This window comes from Canis lupus, chromosome 11, assembly GCF_003254725.2.
Source record: "Canis lupus dingo isolate Sandy chromosome 11, ASM325472v2, whole genome shotgun sequence".
Classification (NCBI taxonomy): Eukaryota; Metazoa; Chordata; class Mammalia; order Carnivora; family Canidae; genus Canis; species Canis lupus.
In genome coordinates, this window is record NC_064253.1 from 64,643,733 (window position 1) to 64,664,003 (window position 20,271).

Consider the following 20,271-nt stretch of genomic DNA (forward strand, 5'->3'; position numbering starts at 1 on the left):
AGATACTAGTACTTTCAGAGTACATATTGTTTTCTCTTTTGTGAAGAGGGAAGATTTAAAACAATTTTTCTTATTTTCTACAAACCCCTTACAAAAGCAGAGGGGCCGACATGATTATGTAGAAAGTCCTAGGTACCACTTTTGCCTCTTGGCTTGAAAACATCTCTTCGTGGAAGACCTTCTCCTGGTTTGTCACTCTCGAGCAGAGTAGTGCCACCTTGGGTGTGTGATTTCCCCACCTCTTGTCACTTTAGACTGTTAAGTAGCATCTTGAAATGCCTCTGGCTATACTACAGAACATTCCAATTATTCCAAAGGGTACATAAATTCAGTTTCCATGGCACTCCCTATTGACTTGGTATCACCAAGTTAGCCCTTGAGAAACTCCTAGATATATTTCTAAATAAATTTCGGCATATTAAAAATGTCATTCAGATGTTGGAAATAGTTGTCAAGGAAATACCTTTAGATTCCTTTTCAAAAAAACAGGCCTGCCTGGGCTCCATCTACTCTGATGACTCTTTCCTTGTATGCTTGGGAGGGTCCCAGGAGGTCTGCTTTTCTGGCCAACCCGCAGACCACGGGCAGTCCTGCCGCCAACGTTGGGCTGCTCACCTGCTTCGCCAGGAGGAACTGCTTCCCAAACTGACCCTGAACTCCTGGCTGTGCAGGACCATGCTTGGCACTTGCCCTCCTCTCCCTGTGCACTGCAAATATCCATTCTCTCTCTCTTCTCCACAATGACTTCATGACCTTGCAGGGACCTGAATTCTGACTTTCTAGTCAGCCAGACCTTGAGTTCATCCAGTTTTTTTCTAGGTCAACCCAAAGTTGGGGGCCAGGGGGGTGGAACCTGGGGGCAGTGTTGGGGGCTACTCTGAATACCTACCTGGGCAGGGGAACCCACGTCAACACTAGTCGGCCTTGGTGTGTAGTGCTGGGGGGCTGAGTCTGTGGCACAGAGTGGGGGATGTCTGTGACACTCGTGTCTGCCCAAGGCACCTAGGGATCTATTTTTTGGTTGTTGCTGTTGCTTGGTGGCGGAAGACCCTGGTGAGCTCGGAGAAAGTGGAGCCACTCCTTGTGCCCCCACCCCCCCCATGCCCAGACATTCCCTGAAGTTACAGCACTCATCCCAGACTTCATGTTCCTCTGTCCCACTTCAGCACGAGACAGCATATAAGCAACCCTTTAAAATATATCTCCCAAAGACCGTTGCAGGATATAAAAAAAAGTGATGGCGAGGTAATATGAAGTTAAAAAATGTTGGCTACAAAACTTGCATGTACTGCGTGGTCTCCACCGTATTAAATACATATTTCCAAAAAGGAGACTACGTGGAATGCAATGAAAGAGTAACCGATTTCCTCTGTGTGGAAGGAAGACGAATAATGTTTATTTTCCAAATGGTCCACAGTGAGCATTTATGACTTTCATAGACACACACTCACGTCTGTCTATTATAGATGCACGTCTGTATCTCGCCCATTTTACTGGCTCTTCAGGATCTTTCTGATTTTTTTTTTTTTTTTTTTTTGCTACCTCGGCTTCACCAGGACATTCATTCCCTGCTTGCCCGGGGCTCCTCTGGGCCTTTCCACGAAGAAGGCAGTGGAAACTGGTCTGTCCGCGCACTGAGGGGGACAGACAGGGGGACAGACGCCTGCCCTCCAGGCCGGGCCTCCAGGGAGGGGCCGGGCCTCCCGAAGGAGGTTAAAGTCCTTCTTTGTGTGCATGGCCTTTTAGGGAGCGAGGGAGGGGCGGCTGTGACATCACAGTGTTCCGTCGGGAGGCTGGAAGGAATTTGTCCAACTTGAGCCAGTGCTCAGGAATCTGCCTGGAAAGAGACGCGATGCTGGGGACCTTGGAGACCCACACCCTGTGGGCAGGGTAAGCCGCGGCTGCTGACCTCTCTGAATGTTCTTTTCCTTCTAAGCTGAAAGGAGTGGGCCTCCCATCTGAGGCCAGTCTGGGTGGAGTGGAGGGGTGTGTGTGGGGGGCTGGCAGTGAGGACTACAGGGGGTCCCCCCTCCCAGGCCTCCAGTCCTTTCCTGCTGGAGGGAGAGGGGGCAGCCGAGCTCACTAGCCACTTGCTTCTCTTTGAAACCGGGTCCCAGCACCCGCTTCCCACTTAGAGGCCAGAGAGGGAGCAGCACTGCCGGGGGCGCCTGTAGATTCCCAGGGCCGGGGGCGGGGGGCAGGTGATGCTCACGGACGGTGGCGAGCGCGTGTGTCCTTGTGTCCTTGCCAGGACAGACGGCCGACAGCCAGCGCCCCTGCTGACGGGTTTGCTAGTTATTGAGTGACCTGCGGGGCTGCACGGTGGGCCCCCCAGGCACAGCAGCGGCTTGGGGCCTGTCCCCACCGGGAGCCAGCGGGGGGTGTGGCGGCGGCCAGAGGAGCCCCCAGCTCGGATCACGGGCCACAGCATCCTCTGCGGACAAGGGGTTCATCTCCGAAGCATCTGGCACCGTTGCCTCATTCCCTCCTGGCTCACGGGCTCCTCACGGTGGATTTGTGCCGGGTCCTCCCGGGGAGGGGGGGGTGTCTCCGCTGGACCTTCTCTGCCATGAGCGGTTGGCCAGGCAAGAACCCAAGATCCCAAACTATTTTAAAAGCAAGAGGGACACAGCTGAGTTGCAAAGAACTGAAGCTAGCCTTGCTTTTACTTTCGGCAGAATTAGTTACCCTAGAAAGTTCTGGTGGCCGGAGCCAGCGTTCGCTCTGTGGCCTTGATCTCGGTTTATTCTGGAGGGGGGCACTGCCTGGCGGTGCAAAGGGGGGCCTCTGGGGAGAGGAGCATCTGAGGTCTCCTTGACAGAGCACGCTGTTTGTTGAGGAGGAGGTGACGCTTGACCTCCTTGGGGCAGAAAGGAAGCATCTCAGGGGCAATCTTGAGGCCTCCCTGCCACTCGGAGCCCTCCCGGGGGGTGTGGATCTCCGAGCAGCCGAGAGAGCCTTTCACCAGTTGCTATAGAAAAGGCAACAGCTTCCTTCCTCCCTCGACTCCCCCCGCCCCCCCCCCCCATCGTCTGCTGCTTTCATGGAGAGCCCGAGCTATAAACGTGTTAATCATACGACACCTTGACATCTTCCAGATGTGCAGCCCGACATCCGAGTCGGGGACTTTGCAGCTGGGTGAAGGGGATGCTATTAATAGGGCAGGCTGTGGTCTTGGGGAGACTCCTTTATGCTATAAATTGACCACTTGCCTTCCACAGAAGTGTGAGCCAAGACATAGTTTGTTCCCAGCAAAGGAAGTTTCCGAAGTATTTTCATCCCACCTTCAAGCCTGTCTCTGTACCATAAGCCAGAGAGAAGAGCAGGATGGCGATGCCATAGACGTCCTCAGAAAGAAAGGCTGGGCCTGCGGGAACAGGGACGTCTTTGTAGAGCTGTCCCAGTCATATTTGGCTGTAAGGCTGGATGGCAGGAGGTCCGAGAGCCATTGTTGGTGTTAGCTCCCTTTATCAGGGGTCGTAGCCTTAACCCTGAGCACCCCCCCACCCCCATCCTGCTCTAAATTTAGCTTGCAACTGCCTAGGAGTGCTTAGGGGCTTTGAGTCTGGCATGGTTCCATCAACCAGGAGGGGGTCCTTCTTGGGGACTGATGAGGCTTCTGGCTTCCCACAGTCCACACAGGCCCCTGGTCCTCCAGGCCTGAAGAAGCCCTGCGAGGGGGCGGAAGAGGAAAGGCTGCCTCGGCCTGGAATGTGGCCCTGGTGATAGCCTCTCCCCTCCGCTTCCGGGCCCAGAGGCCTGCGCCCAACCAAGGCAGGAAGCCAGGCACTCTCAGTCATCCCCATTCTCTGTTCCCCCACGCGGTGGGTGGAAGGGGCCCGCTCCCAGTCCCCGTCCTTTCTCTGGCCTGCCCCCGGCCTGCCTTCGTCAGCAGGGAGGGCCGGAGGGCTGCAGGCCAGCTGCTGAGGAACTTGGGTGCTCTCAGCTTTCTCCATAAACTTTCTAGCCAGCCCAGTTTGTGCTGTTGAACAGGGCTGTGGTTTTCTTCCCACTTAGCACTTCCTCTGCCTTGTGCTTTTTGCTCTCTTGATGTGACCTGGAACTCCCTGCCTCCAAGGCTGTACACTCCTTGCTGCAGAGCTCAGTGCTCCCCGCCCCCCTCCCCCCCCATGGCCTTGGCCCAAGGCTTGCCACTCTGCAGGTTCTCTGGCATGCTTATCCTCAGGCATGCTTATCCTTGCAGGAATGCACTTTGACCTCCCTCAACCCCTGGGCTCCCCTCCCACACTCCTGGAGTTCCCTCAACCTGGGGAGTCCCTCTGTCCCAGATCTCCAGCTGGTAGCTCTACCCTGGTCCCTTCAAGTCTAATCAAGATCAGGAGACCCATGTGGGCATCTTGCAGGTGTCTTGGCAGGTTCCATTAGCTGGGAGGCATCCCCTCTTTCCATTTACCTTTGTGCCAGAAACTACAGCCAGGAAGTTGAGTCCCATAAGAAACCTTCTAGATGGTTCCACGACATGGACCACAGAACCAGTTCTCTGCCGTGATAACAGTTGTGTCCTGGGTACTCAAAACTTGACTTAGGAAAGAGAGAGAGGATAAGAAGGGAGACCGGAGATGCTCTCTGGTTGCACAGCTATGCGGAAGTCTTATTTTATAGCCACGCCTCTGTACCTAGGCCAAGAATGAGTTTGTATTTTTGGTGGAACTTAAAAATAACTGGATTAAAGGATCAGGTCACCTATTATCTGGGGAAGCGTGTTTCTAATTTAAATATCATGGCCTTAGTAGGAAGTAATCTGGGTTATTCAGAGTAGAAAGCTGGTTGTGCAGCCAGCGCCTGATGTGTGAGTGATCTGGGTCACTGTGTGCATGTAGGGTAGGAGCCCGGAGGTAGCAGCCTGAGGGTGGTGGCAAGGTGGGCGGGGAAGCTTTGAACACAACCAGCATTTCAAATGAGTAGAAGCTTCGGCTTCTTGCCCTTGTAGCAAAGGATACCTTCCTGGTGTCCCTCGGGGCCCAGCCAGGTCGGCCAAGGAAAATGTACCTCCTGCAAGTTCTTTGTGCTCACGATGCTCCCAGCTGCAGGTCCAGGTGCCCTGGGAAGAGAGAACACGCTGCCGTCCGTCACCCCAGCTGGGCAGGTGTCAGGACCCCGATCTGTTTTCTGTGCACATTAACAACAGTCTTCCAGAATCTCACATGTGCTGTGGACTCTGTGGTGTTGGGAAGGAGTCGCAGCCTGTAGGTGTGGGGTCCGTTGCAAAGCCTGCGGTGTGGGATCTTAATATTTTTGCCCCTGGGTTATTGCTCGAGGAAGCATAGAGGACTCTCTTCAGAGGCCAGCTCGAAAGGTAAAATTCCCAGATGGAGCAGGAAGTCAGCACCCTCGTTTCTAACTGGAGGGCCCTGCAGGTAGAGCAGAAGGTAGGAAACTGAACTCAGTCTCCAGGAAGTCTGTCTCTGTTCAGTTCTGAATAAAGGGGGGAGAGGGGTCTCTGGCCTCGGAAGCCAAATTGTGAGTCTCCCATCACTTCTAGAGACGCAGGGGTGCAAAATGTCCACCCGAGAGCCAAGTAAATACTCTTTAAAGCTATCCGCCCTTCTTAACGTACCCCTAGACGTTTTGGAAGCCTGCTGTCACTGAGGACACTTTTTGAGGTATTGGGAGAGAATTTGAAGAACCAGCTTTCAAATCCTGGCTGTGCCACTTCCTAGCCAGGTGATCTTGGGAAAAATCTTTCAGTTTCTCTAAATTTGATATTCTAAAGTTTTTAAGACAAAAGTAGACAACTCTGCCTTTCTGCTTGCCAGGGGGCCCTGCTACAGGTTATCAGCTGAGAACGTGTATGTGCATGCCCCGTGAACAGTGTGTCCATAGTAAAAGGGGGTGTGACACTCAATCGTGTGCCCACAGGACAGGCTCCTTAAGCTGCCTCGTTCACTCGCACATCTGCATGGCTCGTAGAGTACAGGCTACGGTCCACGTTCCGTTCAGACTGCTGAGTTCACCTCTGCTCCAGATGTGGCGGGAGCCCCCCATCTGGGTGGCTCTTGACTGTCCATTCCATCGCATCTTCAGATTTTGACTTTTAAAGGCAGGAGGCAATGACTTTATGCAATTACTCTGTTTCTTGCAGCAGCAAATGCATCTTCTAATTGTTCTCGGCTTCAGCTAAACTTAATGTTTGAGGATCTGGAGTAGGAAAAGATTAGGGAGGTTAGAGGTGCCTTAGGTCTGACTTTTAGCTTTGCCTGGGCCTTTCGCCTCTAAATGCGTCCTGTTTTCTTTTCAAAAATCAAAGTGTCACCATCACCCCATCACCCCCCCGCCCCTGCCCCCAAGAAAGCCAGTTCGCAGAGAGAATTTAACATGTCAGGGGAAAATTGCTTAATGATAAGGAACATTTGCATTAAACACTTTGCAGTTTACATAGCGCCTTTTTCTTTCTTTCTTTCTTTCTTTTTTTTTTTTTAAGACTTATTTTATTTGAGAGAGAGAGAGAGCACATGCACATGGCAGGATGGGGAGGGGCAGAGGGTGAAAGAAAGAGAGACTCTCAGGCAGCCTCCCTGCTGAGTGAGGAGCCCGGCCTAGGCTGGATCTCCTAACCCTGAGACCATGACCTGAGCCAAAATCAAGAGTCAGATGCTTAAGCGACTAAGCCAGCCAGGCGCCCCTGCATAGTACTTTTAAACACATTAATCTAATTCCCAAAACAGATTTGAGAGATCTTGTCATGAGTCCAGCTTACAAAGGAGTTATATTCTTCCAAGAAGAGTCCCGTGATGGTCTTGCACAGGGTCTGCAGAACTTTCACTGGAAACACAGGCCCCCAGGTTGTGAATTAACCCAGACTAACTTGCTTTGCATGACTTTTAAGTACATTTTGGTAAGTAGTGGCAGCTTGAGACACAGCCCGGCTACTAGGTTATAATTAAAGCAGGTGTTGGACTGCTGGCACTCATACAGATATTTATTAAATGAACATTTGTAGAAGTAGGCATAAAACCTACTGCCTGCAACCTCAAAGAAATCTCAGCTCTGGAAGATTCTAGATGCTCCAACCCCACCTTGCATGAAGATAGATGAGGCGGTTTTACAAGGACAGGATTCCCTTACTGTAGAGTAGTTGTTAAACAACCAAAGTCCTCTGAACCCAAGACTGGGGAAAGGGCGGTTTGGATTTGGTTTTCGGTCTCCAAGACCAGCCCTAAGGGTATATAAGCCATGGTGCTCTCTCTGTCCGTAAATCCTATTCAGGAGTAAATCCTATTCAGGAAAGCTCGGAGAACATCTCTAATCTGCACATTTGAACACCACCAATTTCACCGATTTCTAACATTTATTATGCTAATTGACAAGCCACTAATTTCACTGATGAAAACCCATTTCTCACCTTCATTATGCCAATTAGCAAAGCCTCAGGGGGCCATGGGAGTAAAAGAGAGCTAAACTACCCAGGAAGGAACCACCTAGGGGGCCTGGAATTTCTGATTAGATCCTGGTTGACCAGTCTTGGGATATATATCCCCAGTCCGGATGGCCGTCTGCCCCTGGATATAATTTAAGCTGTATTACATTGTCTCTGTCCACACATCTTAAAGTAAATAGTAGATATCCTGACCAGCTATTAGCTATTCTGGGAAGCCGTAGTCTGGCAGGTGATATGTGTCATGCTGTTAGGGCTCCACCTGGAGGGTCAGCAGGGGGAAATCTAGGGATCTCCCATGGGTCTCTTAGCACCCTTTCAAAATCCAGTTTGGTGGTTTTTCTTTCTTTCTTTTGCTTTCTTTTCTTTTCTTTTCTTTTCTCTTCTTTTCTTTTCTTTTCTTTCTTTCTTTCTTTCTTTCTTTCTTTCTTTCTTTTTTTTAAGTAAGCTCTATGCCCAATGTGGGGCTTGAACTCACAACCCCACGCCCCCAAATCAAGAGTCATATATGTTCTACATACTGAACCAGTCAGGCGCCTCTGATGGTTCATTTATATCTTTTTTTTTTTTTTTTTTTTTCATTTGGGGCACAGTTTATTTCAGAAAGGACTTTCCGGTTCATTTAATGAATGTGTAGTTTATCTGAATCTGGAATCGGGTTCATCTTATCAAGCATGGAGAAAATTCTAGTCTTTCTAATCTTCAAAGGGAACAATAAGCATTTGTTGGTTTAAGCAACACATCATTTAATGACACCAAGCCCAGATTCCTGCCAAATCTGTGCTTTGGAATTTCCAGTCCACTTCCATTTACCTGGTGTACTTACTGGGGGCTTTGATTGCATCAGGCCATCTTGCAGGAAGGTAAATTCATCCTATTGAGAAGAGAATTCAGGAATTTGCTCTTTTGTTATAATTGTTGCCTAACTTTACAAGAACCCAGGACCTCTGATGCGTGATTGTGAATCAGTAATGCAGCATAATCTCTCGAATCACTTCTATCCTGATTAGGATGTAGAGCTGCTGCTCCCTGAAGTAGGTAGAACTGAGTGTCAAGAAAAATACTCCGCATTTGTGGAAAGAAGTGGGAGGAGCCCCCTTGTAACTAACAGGAAGGAGAGAGAACCAGCTTCCTGTTTACACCCTCCAGTGTCTTTCAATTTTTTTTTTAAAACAAATGCATTGGAACAGAATCTTCTCAAATTACACAGGAACTCCAGACTCTTGACTTTTACCAGTAATTAGCATTTTTAAGATCTCAGTTTGACACGTCATAGAAGACAATCAAGGAACGAGACTCATCATTGTCTGACTCAAAGCTCATGGTAGTTTTTTTGGACACAGCAAAAACATATTGTCAGATGCTATTCTCAGACTTTTAAAATTTTGAATTGGAAAACTTGCTACTTCAGAAAATATGCCTTGGTATAATTAAGTTCTATAAGAGAAAAAAGGCTGGCAGGGCATCTGTTTGTCCATCGTCCAACACTTGAGAAGTACCAAGGAGAAAGAGAGGAGGTGCTCTTGAGCCATGCTGTGGGGGTGGGCTCCGGACCTTCTGTCTCTGTGATTAGCAGCTGATCACTAGAGGCAAGTTTTTCCCTCCTCCCAACTAAATACGATCCAAAATAGACTTAAGGCTTCCTAGGAAGCTTTTGTTAAGAAAAAAGTGTTGTCTCATGGAGCTTATGGTTGCTGCTAATCTCATTATCACCCTACAAAATAAGCCTCCTGCATGTTTAATGAATGGATTGACTAATAAAGTATAGAATGAATTCTTTGCCTTTTTAGCTTCTTTTACTGTTACTTTGCCCTCTGTCCTCTTATATCAACTAAAGTATTTCATGTTTCATAGGGCAGTGATTTTCAACCATATTTTCAGTTTCAAGCTTCCTACCATTTTCCTACCTTTTTTTTACCCCAAACCAAAAAGGATATAAGAAAAGTTCTACTTGGGCAGCCCGGGTGGCTCAGCAGTTTAGCACCACCTTCAGCCCAGAGCATGATCCTGGAGACCCGGGATCGAGTCCCATGTCAGGCTCCCTGCACAGAGCCTGCTTCTCCCTCTGCCTGTGTCTCTGCCTCTCTCTCTCTGTTTCTCTCATGAATAAATAAATAAAATCAAAAAAGAAAAAAAAGAAAGAAAGAAAAGCTCTACTTATTCCCATAAAGAATGTTAGCAGTCAATCATTGGCCAAATGAAGCCAGGGTGGGAGGGTCACAGATAATCGGACTCTCACGGTGGCAGTGCCTTGTATCTTTTTTTGTTGGTCTGTTTATTCCAGTAATGGCTTTCCATGGAGAGGGCTAATTTTGACCTAGGTTCATTTGAAACTGAATGGCAGCCAGGACATTTCAGGCATTCAAATTTTCTGTAATTTTTAATGACACAGAAGTCCCTGGCAATTGCCTTACAAAAAAAAAAAAAAGTCTAGTTGATATTTTTAAAAGGCAGTAGAAGCGTCTTTGACATGTCTTTTGAGTTCATTCTAATGATAGAAGAACCACTAGTTAATGATGGTAAAAAAGAAAAGAAAATAAAGATTTTAGCATTATAAATATCTGGTATTACAGTACCAGACTTGGACAAAGACCAGAGCTAGACTGGAAGGTCATCCAAGACCCAAAGGTGTTGACAAATGAATAGTTGTTGTTGTTGTCTATGACTAAAGAAGGAACATCTATTACTTGAATGATTTAGGTCTAAAGGGGAATGTAAAAAATAAAGAGTGAAGGAAACCCCCAGTTCATGGATAACCATGAGAGTTTTTCAGCATTCTGACAGCAGCGCAAGAGCACATAGGGTGAATTCCCATGTTGTCCTGAGTCTCATCAACAAATCCATACTATGCACCCTCCTTGGAGGGATTTTGAAATGACTCCCCTCAGAATCATCCTAAGGTGGTGTTTTATAATTACGTTCTGCGATATTAAAATCGTTTACAATGGACACAAACGAAAATGATACCATCTTACAGTTTTGCGTGAACTCTGTCAATAATACCAGGCACACACCATAGACTGGAGAGAGGAAGACAAACTTGACCAAGGTGTCAGTGAACTCCTTGAGGGGACACCCATTAATTAAGCTCACAATTCACCACTGAATTTTCTGAGATAAACCAGAGTCCTTGCATATGAAAAGAAAAATCATCCTAGGATTTGAAAATTAATTTTACAAATCCCAAATAACAAAATTACATGGGATTGGTAGTTGGTGAAAAAGGTGGGATTTATTTTGAAACGAAGAAGATGTCGTCTTTCTTTCTTTCTTTCTTTCCTTCTTTCTTTCTTTCTTTCTTTTTTTCTTTCAAGATTTTGTTTACTTATTCATGAGACACACACACACACAGAAGCAGAGACATAGGCAGAGGGAGAAGTAGGAAGGGACCCCGGGATCATGACCTGAGCTGAAGGCAGATGCTCAACCACTGAGCCACCAGGTGCCTTTTCTTATTTAACACCAGGATTGGAGCTTATCACATACAGTGCATTTAGGGAACTGGAGTGGAGCTGCTGGCCACTAACTTTTCGAAGCAACACTCACTCCTTAAGTAAGGAGTATTGTTTTGATGTAGTCCCAGAGAACAGAACTGTGCGGTCGGGGGCTTTGGTTATGGTGTTTATAATGCACATGCTCAATTAAGAGCCAGGACAATGTGGGCACTGTAGCCATTAAGGGGCCTTGGGAGGAATCTACCGTTTTCCAGTATTTTATTTTGGAAAAATTTTCCAAGAAGTTTCTTGCCTCCAAAAGAATTGCATCACCTCTGGCAGAGAATCACGTTTTCAAGAAGAATTGCTCATGCGAAAGGACCATCTTATTATAGCTGGGGACACACAAATGGTCCTATTACGTTTCTGGAGTGGTAGTTTGCTGTTAAAATATCTTCCAAAACTCTGGTACAATCGCTAATAGAATCTCTTCTCCTTTTGAAGATCTCTGAACAGTGTCTTCAAACGATCTGAATCTTAGGTTACTTTGAAATTTAAAAACGGGATAAGCATGTGTTGTAAGTTCCCTCCGGGACCACCCCGCAAACAAAAAACGGGGAATCTGTAACTTAGGGAGGTTTGCGTAGGAGTCACCACAACAAAAGGAGCGTGTGAGAAATTACTAGAAGGGAACTCTCTGTTCCAAGGAACTCGTCATCGGTTCACTTTTCCTTCCAGCGAGTTACCAAGTAATTCCCCCCGGGTTGGCTTCCGCATGAGGTTTCGCGTCTGACTCTGATTTTGGTGGTGTCTGTCTCTCTTCCAGAAGCCCCCCCAGCTCTCCGAGGATGATATCCGGCTAGAGGGCCAGAGAGCCGACGGCAGTGCCGACCCCCTGGAGCCTGCGCCCAGCGCCCTTCCCCCAGACCACCAAGCCATGGAAATTGAGGTGTCGCTGGCAGAATGTAAAAGCAAAAGCGTCCCGGGAATCAGCTGCGCCCCGCATTCCATGGACCGCTCCTCCCCTTTCTACTCGCCCCCCCACAACGGGCTCCCGGCCGACCGCCCCGAGGTTCTGGATAACGATGTGGCCCGAGAGATCCGCTACCTAGACGAGGTGCTGGAGGCCAGTGGCTGCGACGCCCCGGCGGCGGACGGGGCTTACAACGGCACGTGGTCCCCGGAGCCCCTGGAGTCCCCGGAGCCCCCGGAACCCCCAGAGCCCGGCCTCAGCCCCCCTGCCCGTGCAGCCGGCCTGCCCCAACCCGCGGGGAGCGCAGCGGCTGGACGGGTCCCTCCGCCCACTGAGGCCACCACCGGCTCCCCCGGGGGCGCCCAGGCGGAGGCCACAGAGGCCAACGGCCGCGCCCCGGCCCTGGACCAGCCCCGGGACGCGCTGGCGGGGCGCGGGGGCAGCGGCGTGCGGGCGCCCGGGGGCGCGGGCCGCGAGGGGGAGCCCACGCTCACCACGCTGAAGAAGGAGGCCAAGTTTGAGCTGCGCGCCTTCCACGAGGACAAGAAGCCCTCCAGGCTCTTTGAGGACGACGAGGGCGAGCGAGAGCAGTACTGCGTCCGCAAAGTGAGGCCGTCGGAGGAGATGCTGGAGCTGGAGAAGGAGAGGAGGGAGCTCATCCGGAGTCAGGCCGTGAAAAAGAACCCTGGCATTGCGGCCAAGTGGTGGAACCCTCCCCAGGAGAAGACCATCGAGGAGCAGCTGGACGAGGAGCATCTGGAGTCGCATAAGAAGTACAAGGAGCGCAAGGAGAGGAGGGCGCAGCAGGAGCAGCTGCTGATGCAGCAGCAGCAGCAGCAGCAGCAGCAGCAGCAGCCGCCGCTGCCCCAGCCCCAGCCCCAGCCCTGTGCAGCACCTGCCGCCCCCCGGGACCCCGCCGGCACCACAGAACATGCAAAGGAGGACATTGTCACTGAACAGATAGACTTCTCTGCTGCCCGCAAACAGTTCCAGCTCATGGAGAGTTCCAGGCAGACGGTGGCCAAGGGCCAGAGCACACCCAGGCTCTTCTCCGTCAAGCCCTTCTACAAGCCCCTGGGGTCGGTCAGCTCAGACAAGCCGCTGACCATCTCGAGACCAGCTTCCATCGGGGCGCCTCGGGAAGACCCCGGGGCATCCGCAGCCAAGGGGCAGAAAGCCAGCTGTGGCCCGGAGAGCCAGTCTTCGGGGGGAAGCCAGGGCAGCGCAGCTCCTCCGGGGAAGGAAGGGCCCTACAGTGAGCCTTCCAAACGCGGGCCCTTATCCAAACTGTGGGCAGAGGACGGGGAGTTTACCAGTGCCCGGGCCGTCCTCACTGTGGTCAAGGATGACGATCCTGGGATCTTGGATCAGTTTTCCAGGTCAGTGAATGTCTCCCTGACCCAAGAGGAGCTGGACTCTGGTTTGGATGAATTGTCCGTGAGGTCCCAGGACACCACTGTCCTGGAGACCCTGTCCAATGACTTCAGCATGGACAACATCAGTGACAGCGGGGCATCCAACGAAACCACCAACGCCCTCCAGGAGAACTCACTGGCCGATTTTTCTCTGCCCCAGACTCCGCAGACGGACAACCCTTCGGAGGGCCGAGGGGAAGGCGTCTCCAAGTCATTTAGTGATCACGGTTTCTATTCCCCTTCTTCCACGCTGGGAGATTCGCCGTCGGTGGATGACCCCTTGGAATATCAGGCTGGTCTCCTGGTGCAGAATGCCATTCAGCAGGCCATAGCTGAGCGAGCGGACAGGGCCGCGTCCGAAGCCAGCCAGCGTGGGCCCGAAGCACAGGGACCCCGAGAAAGTCTGGAGGAAGTGGGGGGCGCTGGGGCCCCCGGCTCGGAGAAGCCGCAGAGCATGTTTGAGCCACCCCAGGTGTCCTCCCCTGTTCAGGAGAAAAGGGAGGTGTTGCCAAAGATTCTGGCCACTGAAGACCGGGCGCTCAGGGACACGGGGCCCTCCCAGCCGCCGCCCGCGCTGCAGCCCCGCGGCCCCGTGAGCATGGAAGAGGCCAGACCTGAAGGGAGCTACTTCAGCAAGTACTCGGAGGCCGCCGAGCTCAGGAGCACGGCCTCGCTCCTGGCCACCCAAGAGGCCGATGTGATGGTGGGGCCCTTCAAGCTGAGGTCGAGGAAGCAGCGGACTTTGTCCATGATCGAAGAAGAGATCCGAGCAGCCCAGGAAAGGGAAGAGGAGCTGAAGAGGCAGAGACAAGTCTTGCAGAGCACCCAGAGCCCCAGGGCCAAGAGCGCCCCGTCGCTGCCCTCCCGAGCGTCCAGCTGCAAAACCGCTCCAGGTGAGTGAGGCGCGCACCAGGGACAGCCGCTGCGGCGATCGGCGGGCTGCAGCTTGCGTGTCTCTTTGCGGAGCCTCCTCTGCGTGTGGCTAGAGTCCGCGTCAAAGGGCACCGACACCAGGGGTCAGTGTCCAGAGACGGGCAGCGGAAGTCAAAGTGTCCCCTACAGGGACCCTGGGCCTGGCGGGTGTGCCAGTTCCCTGACGGTGCAATCGCTTCTTTCTCGTGGCTCTGCTCCGGGTCTGGTTTAGTAGAGGATTGTTCTCTTTTATACGAAAAGGCTGCCTCTGGCCGAGGGGGGGCCCGTGTGTGGCACAGACCCTCACAGGGGGAGCCTACGTGTGGACTGCTGGGCGTCCGTAGCTTGACCCTTAGTATCTGTGGTTAAAGCAGACCCAGCTGATTGGGGCATGTGCTCTGCTAACCCCTGCTAAATGCCAGATCCTTTCTAGCAATGACAGTCCTGACCCGGCGTTCCAGACTGACCCGTAGAAGATGTTTTTATCCTTCTGTAGGATTGGATTTGTCTTCCTTTTAGTCATCACAATGCAGTTGCCTTGGAATCAGGGGTGGTCTCATTCATTGTTGTCCTATGTTTCTCTCATTTGGAGAGAAATTCAGTTATTCTGTTAAAGGCACGTCTTGAGTCCCTTCCCATTGTCTGTGCAGTCCCTTTCTTGAAAGCTTTGTATAAATGATTGGTGCTAATTATGGTGGTAATTAATGTTGCTACCATTATGGATAACAGTGCAACCTACTGTAGTTTTTATTTCCTATTTGGATATGACGGCAATTGGAGAGCCACGTGTGTAGGAGAGAAGTACTGCTCAAAGTGTGGTCTGGGCTAGTCCCTGGACTCTGTGACGGGTCCACAATGAGAATAAGTACAGACATCGAGAACAAGCACTTGACGATTCTTGTTGCAATTTGATATCGTCCTCAAATCCAAGTGTGGAATTTTGTGTCTTTTTTTTTTTTTTTTTTTTTTTTTTAAGTATTGGTTCATAATGGACTGAGGGATAACTTCTTTCACTGGAGACCATCCAAAAAAGCATTACCTAACATATAATTGCTGGCATTTGACTTAGTTTATCCAGATCTTAATCCCATCTTGACACTTGGCTTCCATCATATCTACAGTGACTCAAGGTAACTCTTTCAATTATTAATTTTTAGATTTTGAAATAATCTTAACCTAAAGAAAAGTTCCCTGGTACAAATATCTTTTATTCTGAACCATTTGAGAGTAAGTTGCCAACATGAGGCCCCATCATGCTCAGTTTTGTAGAGTGTCCCTCAGCTTGGGTTTGCCTATGCTTTCACATGAGTACATTTAGTTATGCATCTTTGATGGGAATACCACAAAAATAATGCCATATTCTTCTCACTATATCCAATCAGGTGTCCCTTACAGGGACAGATACTGACTTTTTTCGCGATATTAATTTTGATCACTTGTTCCAGGGAGGGTCTGACAGGCTTCTACAGTAAAATTACTGTGTCCTTTGTAATTAATAAATATTCTGTGGGGAGTTACTTTGGCACTATGTAATATTTATTCCATTCCTCATCATACTTCAGATCTATTCACGTATCTATTTATGTCACTGTGGTCTTTTGGATTGCTATTATATTCAGTGGGTTAGAATCCATTTCCATTATTTTATTCTTAGTTTGTTTAGACATAGCTTATGGGAGCCTTTTCAAGCTAACTTTGGTGTCTTTTTGACATGTCCTCATTATTCGCTCAGCATGTCTTTTAGGACACCACAAGGTGTTCCAGTCTCATCTTATGCTTTCCTAACCCCGAAATCAACCATTTCTTCAAATAGCACTAATTCCTGTTAGAGGAGAATAGGATTTAGAAACCAAACTCCAGGTGCTTGGTGTGCTCATTGTTATTGGATTGTCACTGCTCCAAGACACTTTCAAGAAGCCGAATTAGAGAATATACACACATCCTGTCCGTCTGTCTGTTGATCCACCTACCTACATGCCTATCTGTCTTGAAAACCATGAGCTCACCTTGATACTTCCAATTCTTGATACTTTCAAATCTAATACCAGCAGGTTCATATTCTCTTGATATTTTCAGTTCTTGGTACTTTCAAATCTAATACCAGAGGGGTCATATTCTCTCCATATTTGTAACCTCCTTCTTGACAACAAGATACCTGTTTCTCACTATCCTCAGTGTGTTTATTATTTGATCAATTCCTTCCTCACCTTACATAACCAATCTCCTATTTTCCTTCTCCAACTTGGGCCCCAGTACCATGTGCTAGATCACCGCTCTTCCCCACCCACCCTGCTGTGGCTCCGCCACACCACTCTGAGCCACTGTGATTCCTCTCACCCCCACTGCAGCGCTATCTTGTTAAGCCCCTCCCCAATGGCTTTTGGACTAAATTGTTCATGAAGGAAAGAAAGAGAAGAGAAAGAGGAAAAGCATGGTGACTTTCTTGTTATAGTTTTTAATTCCTGTAGGTCACAGGGCAGTGGCCAGCTGAGTGAGGCAAAGAAAAATTTCAAGGGCATTTGTATGTGTATGTGCTTAATAGAGACTGGTTGGCTTTTTCCAAAGATCCTTAGTTGTCAGATTCACTTGAAATTCTTGTGGGCTAGCTTGACACAGAGATGCCAGTGGGCATTCTATATAGTATCCTAGAAATAATTTTCATACCACTCAAATTCAGCCCAATCTGAGAAGCCTACTTCACATGCAAATGACTCTAAAGGGCCTGCATAAGAACTCAAAGTCTCGCGGAGGAAACTTCTTCAGGCATCTCAGCAACTTCTGTTCACTTGGAAGATAGAACACCATGGCCCTCCTATCAGTTAGAGCTAGCTCTATGTACCTAACTCTCCTTTTACATTATTTTATTATAGAACCTTCCATAAAGTGCATGTGCTCAGTAGGTATTTTCAGTTTTCTTTACCTCTTAGTTGAATCTCCCACCATATCACCCCCCCCCCCTTTATTTCTAGCCTGTCCATACAAATCGAACATTTCAACACTTTCCCCTATTCCCAGACCTGTTGTGGTCTCCCAGGGCTTTCCCACCCGGCTTAAAATAAGAGGGTTCTTAGTTTGCCCTCAGCATCCCAGCAGCCCAGGCCTGATTTTCCTAGCACTTCCCTCCATGCTAATGCTAATATCCCTTCTGCATGGTAATTCATCCATGCAAGTCTGTGTACTGCAATGATCTCATTGTTGCACTGAACACAATTGTGGTAAGGACACATGTGCACCTCATTCCTTCATCTTTATCTCTAGAACTTTTGAAGTCAGTGGCAGGGCTTCCCAGAATTACAACATGGATTGAAAAAAAAAAAAAAAAGCTGAACACAAGATGTAATTCTCTCTCTATCCATGCCTGGAAATGTTTGGAGTATTGCTTGGCTAGCCAGCCTCCAAGTTAGGAGGGAGGAGGCGGACACATTGTTCTGAACAGCTAGCCTGGACGATTCATAGCCAGGGTTGGAACTGCTTGCTCCAAATTTGGTTTTGTGAATGGAGATGATGCTAAATTCTTCCTGTAATACTCCACACGTCCCACCAGAGAGGTGATTCAGCTGATTGGTTCCATGACTCAGCTTGAGGATTGATTATTAGGTGATGAAAAATATGATTTTTAACTTCTCCTCTGGCGGAAGTCATGCTGGGAACATGCTAGGATCCTGAACCCTAAGGGAAGTAGAATTCACTGAGGGCCAAGATGTCCTAGGGAAAAACAAATCTGCGAATTCTCCCCAACCATTCCCCAGGTGTTGAAAAGATAACTTGTTTTTCCATTTAGTTTCCTTGCCTTTCAAAGATGGAGAAGATATTTTTAAGAGGACATCGTTATTCTCAAAAGCAAGTTATTAGGAAAATTCTTTTGGAAATTGTATCCTGTTGGCCCTTAGGTGATTTTAAAGGAAGAAGTTTCACTTAAATGGGGTCTGTGTGACTTTTGCTCATACAGAGGTGAGCAAGGCAAATGCAGTCCCTGCACTCAGGGAACTGACAGTTCAATGAGAGAAACAGTATCAAAGATGACAATTTCATGACAGAGAAGCATGAAAACCTATAGGAGCACAGATCAAGAAAGATCACCTTATTGGGAGTCTAAGGGAAGTCTTCCTTTCTTAGGAAACCACCATCCATGCTTTGAACTGAAGGAGAGGTTGGGTTCCTAGGGTGGAGGGGCACTTGTTCCAGTGAGAAGGAAGGGCACCTAAGGAGGCCCAAAAGGAAGAGAGAACTTGGTTTACTTAAATAAAGTCAGGGTAGGCTAAAGGAAGAAATTTGAAACAAAATGAAAGTAAGTTGGTTTGGAGCCAGACCATGAAGAGCTGCCTTCATCCTTGAATTGATGGAGTAAAAGTCTTCCTGCTTTAATGAGTCCATCCCACCAGCTTTTCTTGAGCTCTTCCTGTGTACAAGAACTTCTAAAGGCCTGGTGCCATCTTGACAAAGGCCGTGTGTCCTGTGAGAGGCCATATTTCCAAGACTGAACATGTGTGTGCCTTCTGTTGATAATACTCAAAAGTAGAGAAGAAAGGAAGCATTCCAGCAGGGGCACTAGCCTAATCTGAACGTGCTACCTGCAGCACTGCTGGAAACACCCTTGAGGTTCACATTTGGGAGGAAAACCCAAACATTTTATCGAAGTTACGTTTTGGATCTTTTCAAACATCCTTTCACATTCGGGCTGTCAACAGACGGTACTCATTTTAGTGCCTGTTATCTATTATTAGATATCCTGGTTTCACTTCCAAGTTCTGGGCATGACAGAGAAACCCAGTTAGTTAGGTGATGCTTACTTTTGTTTTTAAAAATAGTTTCCGTTTTCATGCCAGATGTTGCACTGATCTACCAAGTCGGAGAATTTGCCCAGTGGGAGATTTGGGGGAAGTGGTAAAGGAGAAGGTGTGGATATTGAGTTCCCTAACTTGGAGTTCATGTCTTTTAATAGGTGGAAAGATGTGAGAGTTATATATCTTATAAAGATAAAATTTCCAGGGAGTTTCAACTCCTACCCTCAGTTTGAATTAAGATTACCCACGAGGGGAACCCTCTTGCACTATTGATGGGTGCAAGCTGGTGTAGCCACTCTGGAAAACAGTGTGGAGGTGCCTCAGAAAGTTAAAAATAGAGCTACCCTATGACCCAGCAATTGCATTTACTGAGTATTTATCCCAAAGATCCAGATATAGTGAAATGATGGGACACCTGCACCCCAGTGTTCATAGTGGCAATGTCCACAATTGCCAAACTGTGGAAGGAGCCATGATGTCCTTCAACAGATAAATGGATAAAGAAGATGTGGTCTATATATATAGAATGGAATATTACTCAGCCATCAGAAAGGATGAACATCTACCATTTACATCGATGTGGATGGAACTGGAGGGTATTATGCTGAGTGAAAGAAGTCAATCAGAGAAAGACAATTAAATGGTCTCACTCATATGTGGAATATAAGAAATAGTGAAAGGGACCATAAGGGAAGTGGGGAAACTGGGGAAAAATTAGAGAGGAAGACCAACCATGAGAGACTCCCAACTCTGTGAAACAAGCAAAGGGTTGCAGAAGGGGAGGTGGGTGGGGGCATGGCGTAACTGGGTGACGGGCATTAAGGAAGATATATGATGAGATGAGCACTGGGTCTTCTACTATATGTTGGCAAATTAATTTAAATAAAATTTTTAAAAAAGATTACCCGGGAGATGACCATTACGTTATTATAAAGATTAGTGACTGGGTCTTGTCTTTTTTTTTTTACTCTTATCTTGAAAAATCATAAATAAAAGTCCTGGACAGAAAAAAAAAGTATTGATTAGCAGCACAGTATTCATGAAGGAGAGCTTGGTGGCTTATCCCATGTGAAATTAGAGCTGGAGAAGGCCAAATCTCACTGGAGATGCCTTCATTGATCCACAGTAGAAGACCTTATGTTAGCAACTGGTGGAAGGATTCTGTGACAGGCCCAGGTGAGAAAGGGTTCTTCTTCTGGGGGTATACAGCACTTCCCTCTTCTACCGGCAGCATAGGCTATACAAGCTACAGGAGCCCAGCTGGCCACGTGAAAGTACTAAAGCTTAGTATGGAGCAGCTTGCAGAGAGTTGTGTCTACTACCATATTTCCTGAACATTCTCTGGTGATACCAGCCT

General features: G+C 48.4%; 1 protein-coding gene and 1 long non-coding RNA gene across 12 annotated transcripts in view; one reads left to right on the forward strand and one right to left on the reverse strand.

The window, feature by feature from the left end:
• Positions 1 to 20,271, forward strand: part of PALM2AKAP2 (PALM2 and AKAP2 fusion) — a 460,195-nt gene that overhangs the window by 413,634 nt on the left and 26,290 nt on the right. For all 11 annotated transcript variants that reach the window (XM_049116365.1, XM_025432731.3, XM_025432733.3 and 8 more), the window contains one exon: positions 11,657 to 14,111. In XM_049116365.1, coding sequence (XP_048972322.1) covers positions 11,657 to 14,111 — 2,455 coding nt within the window. The remainder of the gene's footprint in view (positions 1 to 11,656; positions 14,112 to 20,271) is intronic.
• Positions 3,041 to 8,480, reverse strand: LOC118350333 (uncharacterized). Its single transcript, XR_004803951.2, has 3 exons — positions 8,223 to 8,480; positions 4,415 to 6,159; positions 3,041 to 3,367 (listed from the first exon to the last, which is right to left on the reverse strand). It is a non-coding gene; the product is annotated as an uncharacterized LOC118350333 (long non-coding RNA).